Source organism: Filicampus tigris, chromosome 4, assembly GCF_054856515.1.
Source record: "Filicampus tigris isolate MCC_2025a chromosome 4, RoL_Ftig_1.0, whole genome shotgun sequence".
In the NCBI taxonomy this organism is placed as follows: domain Eukaryota; kingdom Metazoa; phylum Chordata; class Actinopteri; order Syngnathiformes; family Syngnathidae; genus Filicampus; species Filicampus tigris.
In genome coordinates this window covers 7,814,411-7,838,937 of record NC_141220.1, presented here as the reverse complement: position 1 = coordinate 7,838,937, position 24,527 = coordinate 7,814,411, and the positions used below count along the sequence as shown (strand labels likewise).

General features: G+C 41.7%; 1 protein-coding gene across 2 annotated transcripts; it reads left to right on the top strand.

Annotated features, from left to right (window-relative positions):
* The first annotated feature begins 266 nt into the window (after positions 1-266).
* Positions 267-23,901, top strand: rassf8a (Ras association domain family member 8a). Of its 2 annotated transcripts, none has more exons than XM_086029400.1 (6): positions 267-524; positions 12,270-12,467; positions 17,305-18,098; positions 18,239-18,436; positions 18,819-18,963; positions 22,230-23,901. In XM_086029400.1, the coding sequence occupies exons 2-6, from the start codon at positions 12,365-12,367 to the stop codon at positions 22,349-22,351; spliced, it is 1,362 nt and encodes a 453-aa protein (XP_085885526.1). In that variant the 5' UTR covers positions 267-524; positions 12,270-12,364; the 3' UTR covers positions 22,352-23,901. The 2 variants fall into 2 exon arrangements, with proteins under 2 accessions (XP_085885526.1, XP_085885527.1); XM_086029401.1 differs by having other exon boundaries at positions 12,267-12,467.
* The last annotated feature ends 626 nt before the right edge of the window (positions 23,902-24,527 follow it).

Genomic DNA, 24,527 nt, shown 5'->3' with positions numbered 1-24,527 from the left:
TTTGTGTGTGTGTTTGGGGTACTATTCAGAAGATTTGCGGGTATCGTGTCTTTAGGTGAGGTGAGCAGATTTGAAGGTCAGTTCGTGTGGATGTTCAGGACGCCTCCAGACCAGATGTCCTGGATGCGGGAGTTGTGGCTCAGGGTGGCCTCTCCCTTTAAACGGTCCACAATGCCTTGCGGTGCCCCACTTCCAATGCGATGTGTGCGCCTGCAGGAGGAGAGAGGAGACAAGTGTGGGGAGAGGGGCTTCCCCCCAGCCCAACCCCCCACCCCCGCCGTTCACTGGCGAGAGAGCAAAACACGAGCACACTCCGAGTGGACCGACTCAAACTTTGGGGCAGGGATCTCAAACGTCCTTGTCGATTTTTGTCGCCGAAACGACCAACACCACTTTGTCGCTGGTCGTTAGGGGGCAATGGTGAAGAAGGACACAATCTGTGCTATTCTCGCCTCTACGAATGTTTCATCTGCAAACTTCTTCGCAAAACGAGCAGTGAGCCGAGTCCTCTCTGCGCCATAAAGGTAAGAACAGTACACGGCGCTATAGTAGAATTCTTGTCTACTGCTGTTGTGTTGATTAAGGCTTCCCCTGGTAGTTTCTCCTGCCTTCAGCCTCCAATAATGACAGATTGTTAAGGCACGAGCAACTATTCCAACTTTACTACAAATAATGTCAAGCGAATACCGTTACATGCTTGGTCAGCTGAGATGACTTTCATCTATTTTCAACGAACTTGGTGCTAGCTGCCATTGGCGTTGCTTCATTATTTCTTTCTATCCATGTTTACTCATGAGAAGAGAATCGCTTCATCGTACACTAAAAAGATCAAACAGGAGTAGCAGAATCTACCTGTGTTGTTGTGGTCTTCCCATTTGTCCATCAGTTCATAGCTGTACTTATGTAGAAAAATTAAATAAATTTAGAATTCAGCCGAGGTGTCAAAAGTATTGGCCAGAGCTGGGCATTCCGTCCCGGGTGCGGAACGGTCCGTCCCTCCGTCCTGGACGGACGCCCATTTTTGGGACGGAGGACAGGGGACACAAAAAAAAGGGACGGACTAAGCATGAGCGAGGTGGATTTTACTACTGAGCATTTAATGTGTGTTTCGTGGAGCTCAAGATAGGATGACTACCGGTAGTTGAGTTTTGTAATGGTGCAAAAAGTCCAACCTTAATGCTGTGTCATCAGTTGTCTGAGGGCCACAGATCAAAGATGACAAAACCGGTCAAAAATAATTAGTGTTACTTAGAAATATTGCATACAGCAATAATATAACTAAATAATAATAACAAGTATCTATACATTCAGGTTTTGGTTAAAGTCGAATTTCAGATGTTACACACAGCCCACCAAACGAGCTTGCAACATTGCTTGCAAGCAGTATATGCAATATATTTTGCATAGAAGAGTGTGCTTCGCCATCAGATGGCATATCACAAACTACAGTACTGTAACATTTAAAGCCTGCCTGTCCATCGGCCTCATGCTGCCCTGCTGTGTCCCTGCTTCCTCTTCAAAGCTGGCTCGTGAGCGATGCATATGGCATGGAAACAAAAGCAGCATTATTGCCTGGCCAAATGTGCCATCCAGATGTTCAAGTCGCTGGCAGCGTTGACATCTTAAGTGGAGGAGGCTGCTTCAGGGCCTAATAATTTTTAATACCAGCCAACTCGAAAGGCAGAGGGACATTTAGGGTTTACGCTCAAAGACCTAAATTTAAATATTGGAACAACACACAAAATCTAGTTTAAATACACAAGTAAAATACTTATCAAATTATACTTATTGCTCATTTGGCTGATGCATGTATAGACTACAGTTACAGCCAGCCTTCCATCCCTTTTCTACACCGCTTATCCTGTTCAGGGAGCTGGAGCCAAACCCAGCTGACCTCAGGCGAAAGACAGACAACACCCTTGCCTAGGCGGCAGTAGGTTGTAAGAGTACATACAGAGACACACAACCATTAGCTCTCATATTCACACCGTCACTGTGACCGACAGTTACATTTACAAGAAAAAAACAAAAAACATTTTGAAGTCTTTAGTAGCTTCGTGTACAGGAGGCAACACTGTCAAAACAACCCCCAATCAAACACAATATACATGCCAAGCCGGTGGTTGACGATGATAGGTGAACATCTCCGCCTTGTCCTCTTGGGTGTCATCCAGGACCATCTGTTCAATACACTTTGTCTGCTTGTGTAGGGTTTAGAATTATATAATATACAGTATGTAATGCCAGTATGTTGACACTTTTGTGGTGCGGTAATTAGGAAGTAGACTTTGCAGGAGAAGCTTTATCAGCTCAAGCACTACATGAGCCCTGTGAGGCGCCATTGTTGTTTTGGTTGTGACACACTCGTGCATGCCCAAATTGAATATTACAAACACATGGGCTTTTGTGTGTTCCATTTGGTTTTAAGTGTTAAAATGGAGACGTAATCTTTCAGACCCATTTTCAAGTCTTTGTGCTTCACCGCTCACATGTAAACAAACGACCGAAATGACACTATGTATATATATGTATTAGTATAAGGTATACTGTATGTACAGTCAGGTCCATAAATATTTGGACATTCACACAATTTTCAGCATCCCAGCTCTGTACAACAACAGTTTTTACAAGTTTAATAAATGCAAATAAAAAAGAAAATATTTGTTGTTCCATACCTCAGGGATGGGCAACTTAAATGATGGAAGAGGCCACATTTTTTCATCAACATTACTGGGGGAGCCACATAGGACCACACACTTACTAACCAAATGTATGAGAAAAATTTAAACAGAGGTTTTTTCGATAAACTGTATGCGGGCTTTCATGTGTCTTGCACTGAGGAGAGCCTTCCGTTGAATCACTCTGCCATAAAGCCTCGACTGGTGGAGGGTGGAGGTGGAGGTGCAGTGATAGTTGACTTTGTGGAACGTTCTCCCATCTCCCAACAGCATCTCTGGAGCTCAGCCACAGTGATCTTTGGGTTCTTCTTGACCTCTCTCACCAAGGCTCTTCTTCCACGATTGCTCAGTTTGGCTGGACGGCCAGGTCTAGGAAGAGTTGTGGCCATCCCAAACTTCTTCTATTTGAGGATTATGGAGGCCACTGTGCTCTTAGGAACCTTGAGTGCTGCAGAAATGGAAAAGCGCTTTACAAGTGAAAGGTCATTGACCATTGTAACCTTGGCCAGATCTGTGCCTTCCCACAATTCTGTCTCTTGGACAGTTCCTTGGACCTCATTATTCTTATTTGCTCTGACGTGCACTGTGAGCTGTAAGGTCTTATAGAGACAGGTGTGTGCCTTTCCTAATCAATCCCAATCAGTTTGATTGAACACTGCTGGACTCCAATAAGGGAGCAGAACCATCTCAAGGAGGATCAGAAGAAATGGCCAGCATGAGTTAAATATGAACGTTGCTGCAAAGGGTCTGAATACTTATGACTAGGGCTGCCACAAGCGATTATTTTGCTAGTCGACTTATCACTAACAGTAGTCGCTATTAGTCGACTAATTGGATTATATATAAAACGCGGCAAATCGCAACAGCAAGCCGCTGATCTTATAATAACCATCATTCGCTTGCAGCTTGAATTCTTGATGTATAAACTAATCATGAAGACAATTAAGACAATAGTACATTCAACTTGTATTAAACTTTGCAACTCAAGCCATCATTCCTGACATGTTTATAAATAAGGGAGCGACTTAAATAGATGGCGATACTCCTTGAAATTTTTAGCTGTAATTCTTTAGTGCATTTTAAAATGGAACCAAAACTATACACTATGCAGAGTTGCACTAATACAGTGAAATTATCTCTAAATACAAAAAGAATTACTTGTGTACATATTCCACTCTTCTTGGGCACCAATACTTTTTTTTAATGAAAGGTAGTGAAATCAGAGGAGTAAATTGGGAAAATGCTCTGTGCTAAAGAAAACTAAAATAAACATTTGTATTGGTTTTTAAATGTGTCTTAATTTAAACTTTATCGAAAAGGTTTTGTTTTTCTTCACTAGTATGCATAATTTAAAAGTAGTAAATTGATCTACAATATCAAAATGTGGTACGCACCTGTAACAAAAAAAGGAAGGATATGAAATCAGGCATAAGGAAGGACCTTTTTTTTTGCACTATAACTATTATATAATTAATTATGGGTTTTATTGTCATGTGATGCCGATGACTGGCACATATGTTGTTTTTGTGTTGAGTGCTGATATTTCCCAGTTCATGAACGCATCACTCCGTTCGCGAGTGAGAGAGAAAGAGAGAGAGCAAGCGTACACTTCCTGCTTCGATGTCCACCACGGGCATAAACACACAGAGTTTTGGTTGTTTACTAAACGCGAGTTTACTGAATAATGGCTGTTTAATTCATAGAAGATGCTACGATGTGTTAGCGTACCAAATAGTACATTGTGTTACAGCGTTACATCAAGCTAGGGTTGCCAACTCCCGAAAAAATAAATAAGGGACACCTCATTGGCAGGGATGGCCGACCTGACTGCCTTCAACTAGGGATGGGCAGATCGATATCAAAATATCGATATTACGATCCAGAGCGCTCAATTTTAAGTATGGATCCTAGTAGTATTTATAGTAGTATTGCTATCTGCAATTAATTCATATATACTGTATAATATATTTATTAATCCATAATTTAGAAGGGCGTATTGTCATCCAATCAGAATTTTTGCTATGTGTTGCCAAGGGCAAAGAGCTTTCTGCCTTGGCGGTCCCGCCCACCAGAACTTTGTAAACAAATTTGATTGGATGAAGAACGATCATAAAAGAGAAAAATAAAACATTTTTTTTAACTGTTTTTCTATTATATCTATAATTAAAGTGTAGTGTATCGACTGCCTGTAGAATAAAAATTATGCATATCTGTTTGAACTTGTAATTAATGTAAGGCTGTGTGCGTGTGTGTGTGGGGGGGGAGTGTGTGTGTGTGTGTGTGTGTATTCTTTAGCACTTATGTTTATTTTTTCGTCTGTACTATGTACAGGCTATAGGAGTGTTTTTATACTGTGTATGTAGCTGGATGCAAGAGTGTATATACATGGGTAATTATGTATACACATATGATGTCTGCACATAGTTACATAGGTTTGTTTCCGAATGTTTATAATGTTATACATTAACGGCTACATTATGCCGGCGTCTCTGTGTGACCTATATCTTTGCTGCTGTAACACCGAGAATTTCCCCACTGCGGGACTAATAAAGGCCATCTTATCTTATCTTATATTTCAAGGAGTCTGAATACTTTCCGTAACCATTGTAAGTCCGTCAATTAGTCCGTTGGTCCGTCAGTTGCCCTTCCGCCACCACACCCCCCACACCCCAAAAAAGTCAGAAAAACAGGCTTCTCTCAGTGACGGACTGACCGACCAAATAGCGAAAATCCACGTGTAATTGACGGCATCGCTATGCATTGTAAGTTTTTATTGTAAACCCCCAAAAATTCTTCCAAAAAAGCATAATGAACCTGTAATATACATCTTCGTCAACCCCCCCAAACTCCATTAAAAAAAGAAGAAAAAAAAATCTGCAAATTTTTGTGAATCTTCGAGTACTGTCATTTAAGACCACTGCTGTAGAGGAAACATTTATCATTTCCCCTCCCCCAAAAATGTTTCTTAGTTTAATCAGGGGACCACTCAGTGTGGTTGCACATGCGGCCCGTGGCTTGCCAGTTGCCCATCCCAGCCATAGCTACTGACTGCCACATAAGAATCAAGATAACAGAATAGTTTCCCATAGCGTCCTTATCTTTTGGTCATGTGCTGTTGCATTCTCACAGGCTAGGAATGTATACCCAGGATGTTATCAGCGCTGGCTCTTTAAGATCAACGCTTACAGTCTTTGCCATGCACGTCATTGTTTGCTCTTCATGTAGGGCATTCTAATTCGCTGGCGGCATCCTTTTTAGATGACAACCGCTCTTATCTCATTCCCAAAACAAGAGCCTTGCCTTTTGAGCGCAGTGATTGTGGTTGTCAATGGTACACAAATGCACATCCATGTTGATTCCAATTCAATTTGATACATTACTGTAGGATATCAGAGAATACGAAAGAAGGTGTTTAACCGCATATGGAAATTAGAACAGAAAATACTACTGTTATTTTCATTTAACAAAATGAATTAACTGCAACCTACTAATTAATTCATTGAATGAATTGAATAAATATGAGCTTTTTGACATGGTCAGTGGACGAGTCAATGCTGCCAAGTGGCTATTCAGTGGGTGACAACAACCATTCTGAAGTTAGTGACGTTCTTGCAATGCAGACATACTGTAATGACTCCACCAGACTGGCGAACTTCACTCCTTCAAGTTTCCACAATCCGCGTTATAGGTTAAAAATAAAAGTTTTTGTTCAAAGGTTTCCCTCTTGAGGATTTGCCTTTTTTTTCTGGCATCCTGTTTCAGCAGTGAAATAAACTTCTGTTGGTTGCTACCGATTAGTAAAACCCAATCTGCTTGCATCGCTTCAACACTAGTGACTCCAAAGCATAACAATCCACGTGACCGTGCCCTGCTCACCATTTCACAAAAGATCTGTTTCTGATTATAAATTGCAAATGGATTGACAGCTTTAGCATTAAAGCAAGGCTACCAGAATGGAAGAAACGGCCCATTGTTTAAAACTGTCAGCAGTATGAAGTACTCCGGTGTGTCAGAAGTCCTCCATAAACATTGCAATCAACCATAATACCCCTCTCAAAGTCAAACAAAACCAAGACTGTATTTAGCTTTTTTTTCAAACAGCTGCCGTGCTACTGAGAGATCAGTATGTTATTTGGTTCACTTGGTGCAACACAGGCCTCCTCCAGGTTGTGTTTTGTTTAGTTGAGATAATTCCTCAGTGATACAGCAGCAATTTTTGAAACTGTACTCTTGCCAGGTTGCTTTTTGATTGCTTAATTTTCTGTAAATCCCTGGAAAAAGCAGTGCAAATGTTAAGCTCCAAAGGCTCCTTCAGCATTTCTCCGTGGTGTGAGTTTCAGCACCATGTTGAAACACCCACACGAGCATATGGTAGGTTGTTTACAGCAGTCGCCAGTTGAAGCCTTTTCTCGGGCCAACTCGACCTGGAGCTTAGTCGCGGGCACGCAGACGACACACCTCTCTGCTCACAGGGGAATTGCTCTTGAGTCGACGGCACATTTGCTCACGAGGGTTTACATGTTTTCTGCGGCTGATCATATCAAAGGATTTGAAGCCGTCTTCAATCTCCTGAAATGCTTCTCTGGCTTAGATGAGCTGCACAAATCAGCAAGTGGGCATCTCCCCAGATTGTGGCTTGGATGAGCCAGAGGACTAGAGCGTGCAGAATTTAAGATGGCTCTCTCCTCTGCAGAGCTCTGCTCCAATCATCTGGTTTTCTGTTATTGTTATTGTTACCGATTGAAATGTAATGTGTCTGTACCTAAGGGAGCATCTGACGTTCATGCATGTAAGTGATTGGAAATCATCAAAATTTAATTTTCAGGTTTACTGAAATTTTGAGTAATATACATGAAAGGGGGTTTTGCTGTGTTGCCCAAACCCATCTCATCCACTGGGTCAACATGGAAATGACATTTGTTGTGGTGTTGTTATTTCTTCACTCCTTCCACCTTCACTTCTAGTCCTTAAAGCGGAAATCAACGCAAACATTTTTTTCAAGAATATGCTCCCAGCAGGCCCATTAGTTGAAACGCAGCATTCTGATTGATATTGCGTTTGTGGAATATGAGTTAAGCAGCAAAATCCACCTTCTGTCGACTGAAAATGACATCACAACTGCTCAGGGCTCAGGTAACGACCAATTATGGCTCAGCTTCAGAAAATAGGTCAGCCGTGATTGGTCATTACCTAAGCCCTGAGCAGTTGTGATGGTATTTTCAATCAACAGAAGTGACAAAATGGCTGACCCCAAAGATGGCTAAAAACGGGTAGATTAACTCTTATTCCACAAATGCAATATTGATCAGAATGCCTTGTTTCAACTAGTGGGCTCGTATAGAACATATTCTTAAAAAAATCGATATGTTTGGGTTGACTTCCGCTTTAAAGGCTGCTTTGCATCAAGGCCTTAATGGGAATGAGGTTTATAAAGCCGTTACTGTGTTTTGGGTGCCTGCAGGAAAAATAATTCCAGTGTGACATTTTTTGTGTTCCCTGCATCCCTCAGTTCTTTTATGCCTCTTATTTGAAGTCTAAATTCAGGACAAAAACTGGATTCAGCCAATGTAAATACTATAGATCAAAGCCTAAAAGATACACATTCACTATTGTGTAAGTCATGTGACCCACAGTTACATAAATTTTGGTTCAGATATTTTAATGAGACATTTGACCAGTAAACATAAATCTACGGACAACAATTACATTTCCTTGATCAATTTCACATAAAGTAATATTTTGATGTATCTCTCTCTCTCTCTCCCCCTCACCCTCTATACCGCCCTCCCTCTCTCCCTTCCTACCTAACCCCCATCCCAGCCCTTGAAAGAGAGTCCCTCACACTAGATGAGTGTTTCATGCATCACATTATGTTGGAAACTGACCTTCATGTAACATAACACATGCTTTGTAAAGCTGTTCATATTATTCACCAGTTGTTGAATGTCTCTGGTTGTGTTCAGAGGTTTCTGAAAGATTACTTGTACTCAGAGGTGGGTAGTGTGCCCCAAAATTGTACTCGAGTAAGGGTACCGATAGACTACAATATTATGACTCAAGTAAAAAAAAAAAATACTTCTCCAAATAATTAAAATGCGTTATATGAATAAAATGGTATTGTATTGTATAAGAATTCTCTTGGAAATTGATTTGCAAAAACAAAACACTGAAACATTGTGGTTATAAAATAACAGCACATCAATATTCGCTTTGTCCCTCTTGGCCAATTTTTTGTCCTTAATTTTGGTATATCGGTTTCAAATTTGAAAGTATTGGACAATGTGCTTTCTGATCATATGACTCTGCTCTTTGATGTAATGTTTTCTAGTGCTGTCAGAGCTACTGCTAGCGAGCGCAGGAGCCGGGTTTTTAACCCCCTCACTGCTAGTCGTTTCTCTGATGCCTTTGATGGGCTTTGTATTCCATCATCAAACACAGAGGAACTCGGCGCTTGGTTACATTCATCCATCCTTGATAATTTGGACTCAGTAGCTACATTAAAAAATATGCGGCAAAAAATTAGACCGGAGCCATGGTTTAATGAGAGCACTCGTGCAGCTAAACAGGAATGCCGCAGAGCTGAATGCAGGTTGAAAAGAGAGGCTGCAGGTCTCTTATCAAATCCTAAAGGACTGCTGGCGTCGTTACCGAAGAAAGGTGAATGAGTCCAAGAGAGTCCACTTGTCAAGTCTGATTCAGGCAAATCACCATAATCCACGTGCACTATTTAAAACAATTAACTCTGAACTGAAGCCCCATCAACCGATTTGCACGGACTCGTCCCCTGAAATGTGCGATAGATTTTGGCAGTTTTTCATTGACAGGGTTGCTACAGCTAGGGCTCTCGTTTTGAACATCACATTTGACCCTTCTGTCCACGTTCCTTGTTCTGCAGTGTTCGATTCCTTTGAGGAGGTTTACTTGACATTTTTGGAGGATGTGGTTTGCCATATTAAGCCATCTGGCTCCCTTATGACTCCGTTCCTCCACACTTCTTTAAGGTGATTCTCCTGAGTTTTGGTAAATCGGTGTTGGGAATTATCAACAGCAGCCTGTCTTATGGTGTAGTCCCCCTACATTTCAAACATGCTGTTGTGCAACCCTTGCTTAAGAAACCTGGCCTTAATCAAACTGTGCTGTTAAATTTTAGACCCATTTCCAAGCTGCCTTTTATCCCTAGAATTCTGGAAAAAGTGGTGCACTCACAGTTAGAATATTTTTTGGATGAACAAAATGTCATGGAGGTTTTGCAGTCAGTCTTCAAGAAGATGCATAGCGCAGAGTCTGTCCTGTTATGTGTTTTTAATGACATCCTCTTGGCAGATGACACCGGAGACTATGTATGTCTTGTTTTGTTGGATTTGACTGCAGCATTTGATACGGTAGATCACAGTATTCTTTTGACTTGTTTGCAACACCAAGTGGGCATTAGTGGAAGCGCTCTAGAGTGGTTCAGATCCTATTTGGCTGGCAGGACTTTTTCTGTTAGCTTAGGTTCCTCCGAGTCCCACTCTGCCCCTCTGTCATATGGTCTTCCTCAGGGTTCTATTTTGGAGCCCTTACTGTTTTCTTTACAGGTATATTTGCTGCGCCTCAGTTCCATCCTTCGAAAACACAGTATTTCCTTCCACTTCTATGCAGATGACTGTCAAATCTACGTCCCGCTGAGCAATAAAGACGCTTACTCCTTAAGACCACTTTTGTCCTATCTAGAGGACATCAAAGCCTGGATGTCACTAAATTTGTTAAATTTCAACGAAAAGAAAACAGACGTTATGGTGTTCGGTCAGAAGGTGTCTCTTCCATATCCCACCTTGTTTACCTGGGCCCCCTGGCTTCATATCTAAAGTCAACAGTCTCAAACTTGGGTTTTAAAATGGACAGTGATCATAAATTGGACCAGCAAATCAGCGCTTTTGTAAGGTCCAGCATCTTTCGTCTTAGACGGTAAGAAGGTAAAGCCCCTCCTTTATAATCAGCACTTACAATCAGTAATCCACGCCTATGTAACATCTCAGATAGATTACTGCAATGCACTTTATTTTGGAATCGGCCAGTCATCTCTCAAATGTCTCCAGTTGGTCCAAAATGCTGCTGCCCACCTCCTAACTGGAACTCGGAAGATGTAGCACATAACACCAATTCTGGCCTCCCTTCAATGGCTCCCAATGCATTTCAGGGTCCAATTTAAGATTCTCCTATTTGTCTTAGACATTAGTGGGGCGGCCATTACGCCACACGGCTTCCGCATTCCACATTGTGTGTGGCACACACTTCCGGCTGTGACGATATACAATTTTATTTCAACATCACAATAATCTTTCAATTTACAACTACAATTAAACAAACGAACAAACACAAATAAAATACTTGTGTGCAGTCTTACTGTTGCTGGCATGCAGCGATACGCATACCAGCTGCCTCCTGACACGTCAGTTGCTGTCAAATGTCTCTGAAGAAGGTGAATGCTAATCATCAAAATTGCACAAGGTCTGAAGGAAGAAGTTAAAAACTTTGACTTAAGAAGACATGATACACATTTTTGGGACAAATAACATATACTTCAGACACTTATAATTTATTTTCCGCAACATAAGGATGAAAGAGCCGCAGCCGTGAATTGCCGACCCATGATCAAGCATGTTAGGCTAGGTTCACAACGCAGGTCTTAATGCTCAATTCGAAAATCTGATTTTTTTGCGTAAGCGTTCATATTACATTCTAAATGCGACCTCGGTCTTGTCTGCTGTATGAACACATGCGTGTTCATCGCTACAGTGACCCACATGCGCAGAAGATGAGACGACGTCACTTCCGACATTGTGTTTGCGAAAGTAAATGTGGTCCAGCGTGTCGGGGCATTTCTACAGTGAAGCGATTAGGTAGGAGGTCGAAATAAATACAGTATTTGGGGAAAATCACGAGGCGACGCTTAAATATCTAATATCATGGAAACATCACTAACGATGATATCACGTCATAACCACGCGTAAAGAATGAATCAATCTGAGCCGTGGCTGAATTGATCCAAAAAGTGACTTGCTGTATGTAATCGCATAAATGTAGTGAGTTACCGCTATCTTTTGGTTATACATTACTTACTTGCATCAGGAGTAATTAGCGTAGCTCAAAGAAGAGTGGCATCAAAAACAAAAGCATTTGTCACTTCCTTGTATTGTGATCCCCACTGGCTCTACCTTCCTGTTTTGCAACCAAACATTTTCGTGCTGCTTCATTCTCTGTTATGTCACACACATAGTTTTCCTCCTCCGTCCTCATGGCTTCCTAGTTTTCCTTACAAAAGCAGGATCTGGGCCTGGGAACGTCTACTGGCACTATTTTCCTGTTTCGTAGTCGACACGATGTACAGTACCTATTAAGTGCAAAACAACAGTGTTACGGCCAGATGGTCTTGGCATGACTAATGAAGGCGATGACTGCACTCAATATTTTCACAATGAGCAACTGTTAGGAGCCTGATGATTAACAGTACCAAATAACAACGGTTTGAGTTCAACTTTAAGGTATGTGATCCTTGAGCACATCCTCACTGTCTGTTTCCTGTTTCCTCTTGTGTTTCCTCCCAAGAAGCAGCCAGAAGGGCTTCTGCTGCCCTTGCGCATCTGATGTCTTCAAGAATGTGGGGGCCAACACATCACATTAAGCCTCGGCACGTTTGACCCACAATGGAGCTCAAGGTTTGGGTGGATGGAGTTCAAAGAGTCGTGTGTGGGGTTACTGAAGCGACCACCTGTCAGGAAGTGGTGATTGCGCTGGCTCAGGCCATAGGTAAGGCAAGCTATGCAATAAATCTGAATCTTGCATGTTCTCATCATGTTTTTATGATTTTTCTTATGGTTAAAGACTATATATTACCCATAAAGGTGTGAATATGAATGTCAATGTGATTCACAGCGACCTGTTGAGAAACTTTCTCCCCCAAACTCAACTATAATGGGCTCCAGATCACCCACTTTAATGAGGACAAGCGATATATTTAAAAAGAAAATGGATGCCGGAGTGATTACTGTGATTATAAGTATACTCTAAGGCTGTAAATGGCATAACTGTAACAGGCCCCTTCCAACACACAGTGTTTGTGTCCCCTAATCCATATAGCCATATTAGTTAGTGAAGTAATACATAATCAGTACATACAATACATATACCCTACGGGTGTAATGGTATACGTGGGTGTATTAATATGTTTGGTTCGGTCCACTTGCGTACTGTTTCTGATCAGTTTTTATTATTACGCATGGATGCTATTGACTGTTGCTCGCAGGAGAGGAGAGTGGTGACACAAAAGAGGAGCCAGTACGCCGGAAGCCGTGATAAATCATAAATGCGTGGGTAAATGGCATTATTATGCAAATGCAAACAAGCCAGCTCGAAGGTCGCCCCGTTCACTGAGTTCTCCTGTTTGGGAACATTCTGGCTTTCCTGTTAAAATCGCAGATGGGGAAAGGTACGTGGATAAGTCCGAAAGTTGTGTGCCGACATTGCTACATGGAGATCGGCGGCTATGTTGCAGGTAGCACGTCTAAAATAACGCACTTAAAACGCCTTCGTTCTCCGCTGATCCTCTTGCTAGCCGTACGATGCATTCATGAACCTCTGTATATTTTCGGTACAAAAATATATATATATATATATATATTTTTTTTAAATACCTTTATTTTGAAAAGATGACAAGTAAACAGTACATTTTTTTAGAAAAAATAAATAAAAGCGAACCATTCGTGTGATATTGTAAGAAATTAGACCAGAATAAAAAAAAAATACACTAACAATAAAGATCTCTTAATTTTGTAAACTATTAAGACACTGAAATCTTTGAACACTCAGCAGCAACAGCCTATGACACATCTAAGTATTCGAGTTAAAGACAAGTTGTCATTACAGTACAGGTATACACTTTTTGTGATTGAAAAAAAATACATAACAGTTACAATTATTGCTAACTATATTTAAACTCTTTTTACAATGAAAAAAAAAATACCGTAACTTTAAAAAGGAGAAGTGCTCACTATTTCAGATCTAAACTGGTTTGTGAACAATTTTTGAGCGAAATGGTGATACTTTGTATGTGGAAAATGTCTTGGACCGTTGAGTTAATCTCATAAAAACTGGGAGCAAAAACAAGTGTTGCGTTTATATTTGTGTTGAGTATACATACAGTATACAGAAAGTCCTCGATTTACGAACGAGTTCTGTTCCTATGCTGCCGAATTTCCACGTATGTCATATTTCATCATTAAAGTCGAAATATTTCATATAAAACAACTAAAATACATTAAAATAAAAAAATAAGATGGTGTACTTACCATTACTGCTGAGAGGTGGATGGAGAAGAAGGAGGGGAGGGCGAAAAAGGCAAAGATACTCCCGGCGCACAAACACAGACATGGTCGGAATACCCCGGTTGCACTCTGCGCATGTTCAACTGCAAGGAAAATCGGTCTTTGTAGTACAGGAAGCTGTGTTTGGCATGCAACCCACCGGAAATACATAAACAGAAAGGTAAACAAGCTCAGAGACGCAGCACCAAAGCGCACTTTTGGAGCGAGGAGGAAACCGGTTGCGTCATTCCTGTGGTGAGTGACGTGAATATCAAGTGTTTTATTCACAGTTAAAAGTAGCAAGCGGAAATGACGTCCATTTGAGTCATGACGCCGTGTGTCGCCGTCAAAGTGGGTTATTCAAATGGCGGAGCTACTCTGTCCGCTCAATCATGTAAACGGGTCAGTCAGAATGTTTCAGAAATCGGAATTTTCACCTTAACCCGAATATTGACTGCATGTAAACATAATCACTATGGTACTGGTGCTCAACCGTTAAACCGTTAATTGGCCCTTGAGTTCTTCAAACACGTACAGGGACTATTAGCGCTAACAGCTCAGGTGCTTTCTTTGTTTTGCATTTACACTGTAGATGGTACAGGCCACATACTGCATCTGAATACAAGATGAGATATGGCAGCGCGCTGTAGTAGCCCACTTATCCGACATGGTTACGTTGGGGGGGGTCTTCCCATCAAAGGGAATGCATGGACATTGAAAATATGTCGCAACATTCTCATTTCTCAACCGATTTTCACGATGTTGACTTTTTTTTGCTCATGTCACTGCGTGTGCTGTTAATACAGAACATTTGAAAAAAAAAAAGAGACAAAAAAATCCCCAAACAATCTTACCTATGAAAGGTTTGCCCAATTCCCAGCGTTGCATAGATTTGTGTGCAAGAGTATTCAGCACAATGTGCTCTCTGGTTATTGGTTTTCGTGACGTCCAGAGTAGGAAACGTGCTGACATATTGCGGCCACTGACCCAGGGTCGGGTAAGCAGCTCCAAAAGGTATTTTGTATCCAAATGCTCTTCATGTCTAGGGAACCGAATGATCGAAGCACTTCGGTGGGATGCAAGCTCCTTTTTGCACAATATGCACTAAACCACTCTTTGAACAAGGCTTTCATCAGGTCATTTTTTTTCCTTTTCTTTTTATAAATTTATGTATAACAAAATGTGGTCACGTATCAGACCCCGTGGTTCAGAAAGTAAGCCCCTTAACTTAGCCCTAGTAACCAGTTATGTCAACATTGAGGTCTGGATTACAGCAATTTGTTTCTTCCCCTCTCTCGTAACTGATGTTTGCATTATGTGTGTACTGAATTTTGTGTGATGCCACAAACAAATGTGATGGGGTTTGTTATGTAGGACCACACAACTTTTGACTGACCACCCATGCGGTGTCAAAGTCAGAGTCTCCTTTATGGTTGCAAATGTCTACAAGTAAATTGACCTCAGTTAGCCTGTCAACAAATGCTTGTTTACCATTGGTTATTTCAACTCACAACTTAAGCGGTACTGTATTTGTTTGGTAGCGGCTCTCCTCTTCTCGCCAGGGAATATAATGGTGAATTTCCATAATGTAATTCCAAATCTCAGCTAGTCTGTGTGCATGCACTTCGACAGTACAGTAAATTGAAAAATTGTAAAAACCCAGTGAATCTGTATTGGAATGTGACTACAGTGCCCTGTCAGCTTCCTGTTTACTTTGTAAAAGACATAATTTACTTTCACTATGTGCGTTTTGTAGCTATCGTAATCCTTTTTTCATTATACTGTAGCTGGCTTCATTATCTATGGATTACTGATTTTGTGTACAAAGAAACCTCCTTGCTCTGCCCGCCAGAGCAGAGATTTAGCCCGCCGTCATAACAGCTGCTTAAAGGTTGTTTGGTTGTTACTTAAAGAGGAAGTCAACCCAAACATATTATTAACATCGGCTATGATATTTTTCAAGAATGTTTTATGCAGGCCCAATAATTGAAACAAGGCATTCTGATTAACATTGCGTTTGTGGAATATGAGTTAAGCAGCAAAATCCACCCATTTTTAGCCATCTCAGGGGGTGGCAATTTTGTCACTTCTGTCGACTGAAAATGACATCATGGTTGCTCAGTCCTCAGATAATGACCAATCACGGCTCAGCTTCAGAAAACAGGTGAGATGTGATTGGTCGTTACCTGAGCCCCGGGCAACTGTGATGTCATTTTCAGTCAACACAAATGACAAAATGGCCGCCCCCATAGATGGCTAAAAACGAGTGGATTAACACTTATTCCACAAACGCAATATTTATCAGAATGCCCTGTTTCAACTAATGGGCCTGCATAGAACATATTCTTGAAAAATTATATATGTTTGGGTTGACTTCCACTTTAAGTTATTGTTTTTAAGCATTGCAATTAAATATCGTTGATGTACGGGGATTGAAATCTGTGTACACAAACAGTAAAGCTTGCAAACAAAAATGTACGTTACTTCAACATACGGTACTGTATCCAAGCAATTGAGAGAGTAAAATAAATGGGGAATCGGCTTCACAACACAGATTTTCCAGAACTTGCACTGTCTGCCCTCGCATAGATGCTCTCAAGAAGCGACGAGTTATTCATCACTGGTTGATGTCTCACAATGTAGCCACACTAGCCCCTGAAAACACTCAGTGTTTTTTTGTAAATTGCTTTTCTCTGAATGACGTGTTGGCACTGGACAATGGTTAATATTGTTTTGTTGCCCACGTCCAATTCATATAAAAGAAACTACTTGCCTTTAGTATGAAACACAAAAGTACACCGGAAGTACAGAAAACGATATTGTAAAACACTCATCAAGCCATTTCTCTGTCATCAAGAAACAAAAACACATTTATTAGTCTGTCTACCCCTGCATGATATTCCGCTGAGAATTCAGTGGATCATCGTGGCTTTGTTGGCAATTCTTTACAAACACCCCCCATCCCACCCCCACCCCCATATGGCTCTGTGAGTAATAGAAGTGCTTGAGCAGACTGTATTGACATCACTTCCCCCAAATACAGGGTCGGAGGAGGGAAAGTATGACTCATTCCTTTCTCCCCTGCCAAGCTGACAAAGCAGAGCCCCCTCCTCTGCCTTTTCCTTTTCTTTTAACACAAATGCTTTGTGACGTGGTGTTGAGCAGTGCTAATTCTCCAGCCTATATTTTCTCCATGTGATGATAAAAATGTGAAAGCTCATCTCCTTGAAGCTCACTTTTCGACCGTGCAAATCTTTAAAGCGTCTCTATTGTGTTCCTGGCAGGTCGGACCGGAAGATACACTCTGGTGGAAAAATGGCGGGACACGGAGCGTCATCTCGCCCCTCATGAGAGCCCGGTTGCCTCCCTTAATACGTGGGGTCAATACGCAGGTGATGTCCAGCTGATTTTGCTTCGCACGGGCCCTTCCCTGACCGAACGGCCCCCTTCAGAAGGGCCCCCTCTGAGGGGGCCTGAACGCGGCTTCCACCGACAGAGCCTCCCCCCACTCGCGAAGCTTCACCATCCCAACGAGCGCTCCCTGTGTCGCCGTGAGCCTCGTCGCAAGTCTCTCACCTTTACGGGAGCTCCCCGAGGTCTAAGGGAGATACTGAGCGGTGGGCGGACAAGTGAAGCCGAAGCGAAGAGGAGGCTTCATCTAGGAAATGGTGGGACTTACCATCACGCGGGGGGAGCCACTGGGAGTGCATCCCACGGCCTGCGGGCCTGCGGCACGGCGGACCTGGTTCGACTGGTTGGCATTCAGAGAGAAACGCTTTGTGTGCTGGAGAAGAAACTGGAGGCTTATGAAACTGAGCTCAAAGCCTGGGCCGATGTGCGAGCGGCGCGAGCTCCAGTCTCCTGCGGGCACTCGGGTGGCGGTCTGGTAGAGGAGATTTTGAGACTGGAGAAACATCTGAGGAAGACTGAGGTGGAGATGGAGGAGGAGGAGTTTTGGACCACTGAGCTGCAGATTGAGCTGGAGAGTGAGAGGCAGCTGGAGGAGAGGCTGGAAGAGCTCCGTGGTCGTCTGCAGGGCTGCGAAAAGGAGATTGAGGAGAAACTGGCAATGGTGCAGGTGCGTTTTGTTGAACTAGAAGAGCAAGTTGGGAACACAAATACCCAAATGAAGAAAGCAACGCCACTCTTTGACTTGTATAGTGCATGTGTTCGACGATTGCGTTCTGCCCTTTCACTATTTGTCTGTTGTTCCATCAGGGCGTAGAAACCGGTTTGGAGGAGATGCGTCTGCAGAGAGAGCGTCAGGAGACCGAGTGGCTCAATGAGGCCGAGGCTCGAGCTCAGGTGCTCCGAGTTAAAGCAGAGCTGAAAGCACAAGAAAGACAAGCTGTGCAGATGGAGAGCAGCTGCAGAGCTGTGGACAGGTCTCTGGGACAAAGCAGCAAGAAGCTACAGGTCAAACAAATCTATGAATTTCATTGGACCCTTCAATCTTATGCTGTAAATTATTCCTCCGTTTACGACATTTCAAGGTCACGAACTAATGTACACAGTGGCGTAAGGTTATATTTTCACACAGCACAAGAAAGCATGCTCATATAAACACAAACAAGAAACAAATATACATATACATATAAACATATGAACTAATGTACACAGTGGCGTAAGGTTATATTTTCACACAGCACAAGAAAGCATGCTCATATAAACACAAACAAGAAACAAATATACATATACATATGTATATGTATATTTGTTTCTTGTTTGTGTTTATATGAGCATGTGTATATATTATTCCATTCCCGTATCCTCATGGTACTATACTGTTTCATTAAAGGACATGCAGCATGAACTGGAGCAGCTAACCAAGGAGCTCAGGCAAGTTAACCTGCAGCAGTTCATCAAACAAACCGGCACCAAGGTCACAGTGCTGCCGGCTGAACCTGCCGAGGACGAAAGTACAAGCAGCAATCGTGAAATAGGTAAGGTCCTTTTACTTCATTGGGAGGTATACATTGGTGAATATACCGGTACTCATTTGAGCTCTGTAAAGTATAAAAAAAATTTAAAAAAAGATCATCACATGCTTTGGATAATAAGAGCTTGAAGCATTACTGTATATAATAGCAGCCACTGTTAAGTTAAATGCCAAACAGAGAGCAGACCTTGTGGAAATGACATGTCGTCAGTGATTCAAGGCTCACTTATATTTGACCCATCTGAATGGGTCTGACCTGAGACATGCATTCTAGTGTAATCATACGTGAGAGTACAAGGTGCCTTAGCAGGAATCGTGCCCCATGGGTAGTCTCCGTGCCGACAGCCAGAGGAGCTGACTTGGAGTCCTTCATTTACCCTCTGTTCCCCTCGTGAGCCTCTTTCACACACATCCTCTATCACACACTCAGCACTTTATGGGGACGGATCGTCGGACCACAGCTCTGCCATCCTCCCGAAACAGCTGACAAAGAGACAAGAAGCACTGAATTATAAGGACATGGATTCAATCGCAGTCAAATAAAAGGTTTATTTCCTTTAGCCAACAGCTAAATGTTTGTTGAGGAATTACTATATCTTTCCGGAAGAAGACTGCTTCATGATAGTTGAAAACATCCATTCATTATCTACAAATGATCCTGTTCAGAGTCCAACTAGAGTCTAGGCGTGAGACTCAAGCACTTTACACTCTCACTATCTAGGCTGTTTTTTTCCTACTCAGTCAGCATCAGAGACCTAACAGAGGTTAAATACTGCCAGGCTCTACCAGAGTGTGAAGTTGAACACCCGAGACTCACTGACAACGCCTTTTTGTGCTGGAAGCAATTATCACACTTGCATTGATGTCAGCACACATCTAAATATTATCTTAATGTAGCAACTAAGTCACAACTGCTGAGTGAGTGCACACTTGCTTCAGCAAGTTCTGTGTGAAAGACACAAATCACAAAAAGACTAAATCCTGTTAGGCGTCTGACGCACCAATTTACTAGTGGCTGTAGAACCAGATATATTGCTCCTCCATGCAATATAGAGGCTTCATTGAGACTATGGCCTGGCACTAGGGTTGGGCACCGAGAACCATGAGTCGAGTAGAACCGTGACCATCATTCCGGTTCTCCCGGAACCGTTCGGATTTTAGAACGTCGGTGCTAAGTTTCGATTCCTAGTTAGCAGTACGGAAGAAGCACAAGAGTTCAGTAGTGTTCAGTAGCATGCTTTCACTAACAGCTGCATTGTTGTATTGCCTTGAACTTCTCAAAAATAAAGCTCTTGTGAAAGATAATACCAAATAATAATGTCAAAAATAAACATACTGGTTAAAAAGAGCCCTTTGAGTAATTCATGGTAAGTTCACAAACAGTAAAAAGTTCATGAAATTAAACAACAGAGAAGTTCATGTGATTTGTCCAAAAATGAATCCTTTTTTTTTAAGAATCGGAATCAAGAATTGTTAGGAACAGGAATTGAATCAAAGAACCGGGATCGGAACCGGAATCGTCCAAATTCAAACGATGCCCAACCCTACCTGGTAGCTGGCACACATCCCAAATTTTAAAATTTTACATTTTGACGTCTGGTTGGCAAGGGGCAACACCTCGACAAAAACTGCCAGATTGTCTTTCTGTACTGTTTGTAACTGGCCTATCTATCTATAACTACACTATATTACCAAAAGTATTCGCTCACTCATTCAAATGATCAGAATCAGATGTCCCAATAACTTGGCCTGGCCAGAGGTGTGTAAAATCAAGCACTCAGGCACGCAGACTGTGAAACAAGACATTTGTCAAAGAATGCCCCCCCCCTGACCTGAACCCGATAGAACACCTTTGGGATGAATTAGAGCGGAGACTGAGAGCCAAGCCTTCTCGACCAACATCAGTGTGTGACCTCACCAATGCGCTTTTGGAAGGCTGGCCAAAAATTCCTTTAAACACTCTCCTCAACCTTGTGGATAGTCCTCCCAGAAGAGTTGAAGCTGTAGTAGCTGCAAAAGGTGGACCGACATCATATTGAACTCTATGGGTTAGGAATGGGATGGCACTTCAGTTCATAGTAGGTGAGCAGGTGGGTGGTGAGGCAGGTGAGCGAATACTTTTGGTAATATAGTGTATCTTTAAACTAAAGGTTGAGGCTGCATTGCCGTTAGCGCATAGCTTACCGGTACTCGATATGTTTTCAAAAAAGTGGACTTGGGGCTTGGCAAAGTGCTTTGGACAGCATCTGGTGTTAGATAAAGCATGATAAAATTGCAACTTATTTACTATCATGATAAAATTGGATGTTACATTTTTTGGACGACTGTATCTCTGACATGTTTTTCAGCAAAGGGTACAATTGGTAACCCATTTGAAGGGATGTGGGATTAGGTGGTTAAATGGTTAACGAACACCGATCGCTCATGTGAGGAATGAGTCCAGCCCTTAAGCACAACATTTGATAATAGGACAACAACGATCTGGCGTATCACTTAATTGCAACTGGTGGATGCAAAGGAAGGCCCAATCAACATCCGTTCCTTGCATTAAAAGAATACAAGACTACAAACAAGATGGGAACACCAGATATTTATCAAACCTTCCGTATATTGCCCCTTTTCACCATCGGGACCTCGAAATGGGCCATCTGAGGAACCCCTTAAACTCCTGGAAATGGTTTTCAATTATAAACGTGATGGGTGAAGAGTCTCAGTCCTTTCCCATAAACTTCTTTTACGGCTGCATGTGTGTAAAATGTTAGGAATAGATCATAAAAAAGCTCTTTGTATCTCAGCACTGCCTCCCGGTGGTGCGAAAGTTGTTTTGTTTGTTTTTTTATTTGTTTTTTCTTATTGATACTTGTATTTCACATTTCTGACTTGGCATGTGGGCACATGGTGGAAATTGGAGTAGTACTGTATGTCTGCCTCACAGACAAGAGGTACCGCTGTCACCTCTGCTCAGGCGACCTGTTTGCCATTTTCATGTTCTCCTCCAGTCCACATTCCAAAAACATGTTACATTCACGAAGGACTTTTAAATTGTCCATCAGGTTGTTTGTCATAAGTGCACTGTGTTTGGCTGGCGACCAGTTCTAGGTTTAACGCGCCTCTCGGGCAATATCACCCGTGACCCTAATGAGGACAATCACTATAAGAAATCGATGGGTGGATTTGGATTGTTGTGAAATGAAAATGGATGCAAGCTGCATACGTTATGTGCAAGATAATTTTCCCTTTTTTGTATTGATTTCCTGTTTCCGTTTTCAGATTTGGTTCCACTCACCGGCTCTCTGAAGCGTCCCGTGTCCCTGCAACCGTTGTCCAGTCATCTACGGGTCTTAAAAAGTCCTCTCAGCTCCGGCCTGAACCCAGAGGGCATCTATGTTTGAGGCTCCACTGCACACCCGCGCTGCTTGGGACCATAGCACAATGGCTCATTTCCCTTCAGAGCCTTTTCAATTGGATATCTTTGGACATGATACGTAACCTCAGTAACACAAATCGTACAGTCTTGTCTAATAAGGCAACCATTCGCTAAGGAAAAATGCGAAACTTTGACATGAAGGATTTGTTGACACAACAAATGGTCTTGTGTTAAACATGCACTTAGAATCATTTCTAAACATGGATCAGGCTGCCATGGACGTCTTTTAAAACACAACCATGTAACGTCATTTGAATCACCTTAGTAGCTGCTGAATGCTTTATACTGGTTTCTTGCTGGTACTACAATTCCAAACAATGGCCTTTTTTAGAAAGAGTGTGAATCATTGAATTATATCAATTTAGTAGTTATGCAATGAACACATTTACTCCACTTGATGCCTGACTGACTTAAATTAAGAAGGATATAAGAAAAACTAATAATTATCATTTAGTTTACTGTAACTCTGACTTATAAAAACTATGCATCAATATGTTCCTTTCTACATTTACTCCCTCCTTTGAAACATAAAATGTTTTCTTCAGCTGCTCGTCAATTGGTGCATTCCCTCTGATAAATGCAGTGCCCTTATTCTTGCAGTAATAGTGTAGTCCTAAAATCAAGTTCATTCTCCTCTGAAACGTTGTAATTATTTGTTTTTTGTTGTAAGTTTTCCGCTTTGTGGCCAAAGATAAGCAGCTCTGAGCGCATGATTGTCATGTTTTTATAGCCATATACGTGCAGATCACCAACAGTACAGTGATTCACTTGTGGCATGCTACAGCTCTTTAATGTACAATATGTGTCAATGTTAGATTGTATCTCAGCTGCTAACAACAGCAAAGTGCCTTAATGTATTGGCTGGGCAGTGAATGATGATGACCATGAAGCTATCATGGTGATATTGAAGATATAAGTCGGGTAGTTCGAGTCGTGCCACATTGCTGCACTGATAGCATGGCAATGAGAAAAAATGTTCTTGTCAATAGTTTGTAGAGAATTGTTGAGACTGGATGTGGTTGCATTTTTTTTCCACATTGTCACTGTGTTATCACCATGTATTTGATGTGAAAAAAAAACAACCCAAAAAACAGTATTCCGATTCAACCCATTCAAAACATTTTTTACGCTTTATTTTGTTACTGTAATTCAGTTGATGTTTGCAGTCTTAGCATCTGTCACTTTGTACAAAATCCCATACAAAATATTATCGCCAATGTATAGCTTACATATATTTTCAAATAACATACTTATTTTTAAATTCCACTTTTTTTATATGAACGTATCAACTTAGAAATAAGGATGGATTTCCTCTTAAAGGAAGCTACTTGTGTGAATTTGTGTGATGAGATGTATCTGTGATCACTGTTTACAATGCTCTTGAGATTAGCAAGATGTCAACTGTACAAACTTTTTTTTTAAATTCCACCTTGACAAATATACGGTTGTAACTGTTGATGAGATGATAATGGAATGATTCAATAAAACCGTCTGACAGATGGGGAAAAAAAGTTTTGAGAATGTGTTCTGTGTATTTGACTTGTTTAAAACTATAGCCAGGAGGTGGCGATATTTACTCAAAGATAAAACATGTCTAGCGCCTCTTTGACGAGAATGAAAATGAACATGCATATCACGATTTCTCCCCCGTATACTATACTGTAATGTGAAGGTAAAACGCGAGTCGAAATGTCGTTAACTTTAAAAACCCAAAGCCAAAGTTTGCACTTATTGGATTTCTTTGTTGTCAAAAGCACCATAGCTCTACAATAATCTAGATATTCATCGAGTTATAAATGATATTACAGTAAAGCAGTGGTTGGATCCCCGCTAGGCAGGGCCCCTTGTTTTTCAAATGAGGTAATCTCTCCATCATAATTCCATCACATGATCACATGACATGAGTTCAAAGCCTGGGCTTACTGTACATTCCTCAGGCATGACTTGTCATCTTGACTGGAGCTGACTACAACACATCACACCGACTCAACGTGTCTGTCGAGGTCTGAAGACAACGCAGGCCTACTTTTAGTTGCAAACTTTTCAGTCTCCTTAAGGATTTTTGGTTTCCCACAACCTGTTAAATCACCCTCATGAACAACACACATTCTGCCTTTAATGAGGGGGGAAAAAAAGTGCCC